This window comes from Panulirus ornatus, chromosome 5, assembly GCF_036320965.1.
Source record: "Panulirus ornatus isolate Po-2019 chromosome 5, ASM3632096v1, whole genome shotgun sequence".
In the NCBI taxonomy this organism is placed as follows: Eukaryota; Metazoa; Arthropoda; class Malacostraca; order Decapoda; family Palinuridae; genus Panulirus; species Panulirus ornatus.
Window position 1 is genome coordinate 39158075 of NC_092228.1, and position 3320 is coordinate 39161394.

Consider the following 3320-nt stretch of genomic DNA (forward strand, 5'->3'; position numbering starts at 1 on the left):
TACATTCGTATAAGACTCTCAGTTGACGACACATACTGCTGGTAACCTGGCAAGCCAGCTCATACCTCCCACCTACAATGGTTCCCACTTATCACTAGAAATATTAGAAGCATAAATTGGCCGGAACTCCTCTGTTGACGTCAGATGTTGACACTACTTAGATGTGAAAGAACACACACACACACGCAAGCACATATGTAAATATATGTAAAATTTTCCAAATCAAAATTCATGTGATGCTCCACAATCAGCCGTAATTTAAACTTTATTTACCGTTTCTGGCAAGTTAGATTCAACCCCAACTCGGCATTACTCACTCTTGTTCAACAGATCTGTTTATGGTTCAAGTTGTAAACATAATCATTACAGACAGCAAAAGGTACATCTATAGAGGCCATTTTTCACATTCGTTCGATCTAGTAATTCACATATGATCGACTTACTGTTTACTGGCTTTCTGACATGGATTTAATAGGAATGTTTGGTCACACTAAGTCATGGCTCATCATCAGAGCAGACATCCACTGGTAACGTCTGTCTTACGTGTGTTGCAGGTGACGAGAAGTTGTTTGTGTTCATACACAGTATTCCCAGGTGTTCTTGCACACACACAACACACTACTCGTGTGTGTACTCGCAGACGAAGGCACCGTCCAGGTCACAGTCTTGACCGCTAGGAGAGACGTGGGACGAGGCACAACCGTCAGGACATAACACGAGACACATGGCTTTGTCTTCCTCCACCTTGTTGGCCTCTGTCTTGACGTCCTTAGCCTTGACGTCCTTAGCCTTGACGTCCTTAGCCTTGACGTCCTTAGCCTTGACGTCCTTAGCCTTGTCGCCCTTAGCCTTGTCGCCCTTAGCCTTACCGTCCTTAGTCTTGTCGTCCTTAGCCTTGTCGTCCTTAGCCTCGACACTGCGGTTCTCAGCCATGGCGTCCCTGGGCATCAGTTTATCTTCCCAGATATTTGGGTCGACTGGTAGGCCTGAGAGCCACTGCCAGCCTTGCTCCCTCGTCCTGTTCGACGCTCCAAGGTAGACTGATCGCTCTCGAGCTGTAGGGAGAGAGGAAAGAGGATCAGTCTCCACCTGTGTGAGAAGGTAGAGAAGTCTCTCGTACCTGGAGAGAGGTCGAGAGACAGAGAAGTCTGTGTCCTACTGAGAGGTGAGGTGAAGGTATTTTGGTGAGCTAAGACAGCCTCTCCCGCTCCCTACTTCTCTCCCTCCTTCTCCTCTCCCTCCTTCCCTTTCCCTTCTTCTCCCTCTCCCTACCCTCAACTCATCAACCATACTCACGGTACTGTTCCGTGAGCACCACCAGGAGGGCGTTGATGAAGGTGGGCTGCGCCAGGTCGCCTCCCATCTTCCTGCAGAAGGCTCTGCCGTCCTCCCAGCTCGTGCGATGTTTGTTGTTGACGTAGAAACACTGGGACATGACCGACTTGAAGGGACGCGGGCACCACGAGTCTGTATGGTGGGGTAGTACAAATCTGTAGCACTTCCAGTAAGGTTCTTACACCTGCTAGTGGCATCTGGGAAAGGGAGCTGAATGGTTACTGTAATATTCTCCTACTTGTAGAATGATGATGTACAAGATTAGTACAGGAGTAAAGGGAAGCGGAACTAGTTAAAGGACGTGAGAACATTAGATCATTATTGCTTGACAACATCTTCATTAGGCACGATAATTACAGCAGACCGAGAGAAATTTTTGGACGAATTTGAACAATGAAATTCTGTTGTGTTGTCTGATGATGTATTGATCCACTTGTGAGAGATGATAGGTGAAGACACCTAACCTGTGACCCTTACGTCCCATGACCTCATGTACTTAACTATGACCTGATGTACTTACCCATGACCTCACGTACTTTCCCATGACCTGATGTACTTACCCATGACCTCACGTACTTACCCATGACCTGATGTATCTACCATGACCTGATGTACTTACCCATGACCTCACGTACTTACCCATGACCAGGTCAATCTTCGAGGTAAGGTAGTCAGCCATATTCTGCAGGTTACTTCTGACTCTGGATACCTCCTGGAAGCTCTCTTCCAGGATGTCTGTTCCATTCCACAGTAGATCAAGGACCACCTTCCCATCCGCAGCTGGTGGCAGGAACAAGAGGGTGGCTACGGTTGCCATGGTGGCCAGCAGGTGAGCTGAAGATTGCATCATGTGAGATTTCTCTCCTGGTGGTCGATGGTGGTGAGGAGAGGTCGTATAAGGTCGTCAGTCGTCGTGTGTGTGGTTGACACTGGGGCGCTGCCCTGTCTGGTCGTCAGTTCGGGTCGCGTGGGGTTGTCACTCGGTCAGACAAGGTCGCACTGAACCCTGGAAACACTGCAGAGGCTCAGACGTTCCTGTAGTGTACGTGTCCCGCGCGTCGGACAGTCCTGACTGGATAGTAAGATCAGCTGTGGTCCTGTGTGAGGAGAGAGATGTGGACGGTGAGGGCTTCCGTGAGCGTCCAGTGCTGTACCAGCTCAACCTGGGAGTGGCTGGCCGGTGCTACAGAGGGGTTCGAGCGCGTTGCTTCCACTGGTCTTGACACCAACCTTGCAAGTGTAAACAAGACACGTCAGCAACGGCCCAGCGACTGTCATCTGCCGCAATAAAGACTCGAACTCTACTAATAATCTTTAACTAAATACTATAGACGAGAAGAGAGTTGGTATCCGGTGTTCACACAAGTACTGGATATGTTTCACGACGAGTGTTGGACGGGAGGGAGGGAAGCACATGTCCTCACATTGTGGATGCAAGTGTGTCATATAAACTTGGGAGATGTTTGTAAACAAACCTACGACAACAGCTGACACCAAGGACGACGCTTCCTGGTTGCCATGGTGACCAACCAGGTCTTGGGAGGGGGGGGGGGAGCCAGGAAGTACTGCAGGACACCATGACACAACAGACTGCCCAGCCCACACCACAGACTACCCAGCCCACACCACAGACTGCCCAGCCCACACCACAGCCTGCCCAGCCCACACCACAGACTGCCCAGCTCACACCACAGACTGCCCAGCCCACACCACAGACTGCCCAGCCCACACCACAGACTGCCCAGCCCACACCACAGCCTGCCCAGCCCACACCACAGACTGCCCAGCCCACACCACAGACTGCCCAGCCCACACCACAGACTGCCCAGCTCACACCACAGACTGCCCAGCCCACACCACAGACTGCCCAGCCCACACCACAGACTGCCCAGCTCACACCACAGACTGCCCAGCCCACACCACAGACTGCCCAGCCCACACCACAGACTGCCCAGCCCACACCACAGACTGCCCAGCCCACACCA

At 51.4% G+C, this 3320-nt stretch overlaps 1 protein-coding gene across 1 annotated transcript; it reads right to left on the reverse strand.

Moving 5' to 3' along the window:
• Nucleotides 1–247: 247 nt before the first annotated feature.
• Nucleotides 248–2704, reverse strand: LOC139746866 (uncharacterized). The gene is made up of 3 exons (XM_071658507.1): nucleotides 1975–2704; nucleotides 1297–1467; nucleotides 248–1055 (listed from the first exon to the last, which is right to left on the reverse strand). The coding sequence occupies exons 1-3, from the start codon at nucleotides 2183–2185 to the stop codon at nucleotides 619–621; spliced, it is 819 nt and encodes a 272-aa protein (XP_071514608.1). The 5' UTR covers nucleotides 2186–2704; the 3' UTR covers nucleotides 248–618.
• Nucleotides 2705–3320: the final 616 nt, after the last annotated feature.

Coding starts and splice junctions, on each gene's coding strand:
- LOC139746866 (XM_071658507.1), bottom strand. CDS start 2,185: ATGATGCAATCTTCAGCTCACCTGCTGGCCACCATGGCAACCGTAGCC. Junction 1,468..1,974: donor GAAGATTGACCTGGTCATGG/GTAAGTACGTGA, acceptor CCCACCATACAG/ACTCGTGGTGCCCGCGTCCC. Junction 1,056..1,296: donor GGTGCTCACGGAACAGTACC/GTGAGTATGGTT, acceptor CTCTCCCTACAG/CTCGAGAGCGATCAGTCTAC.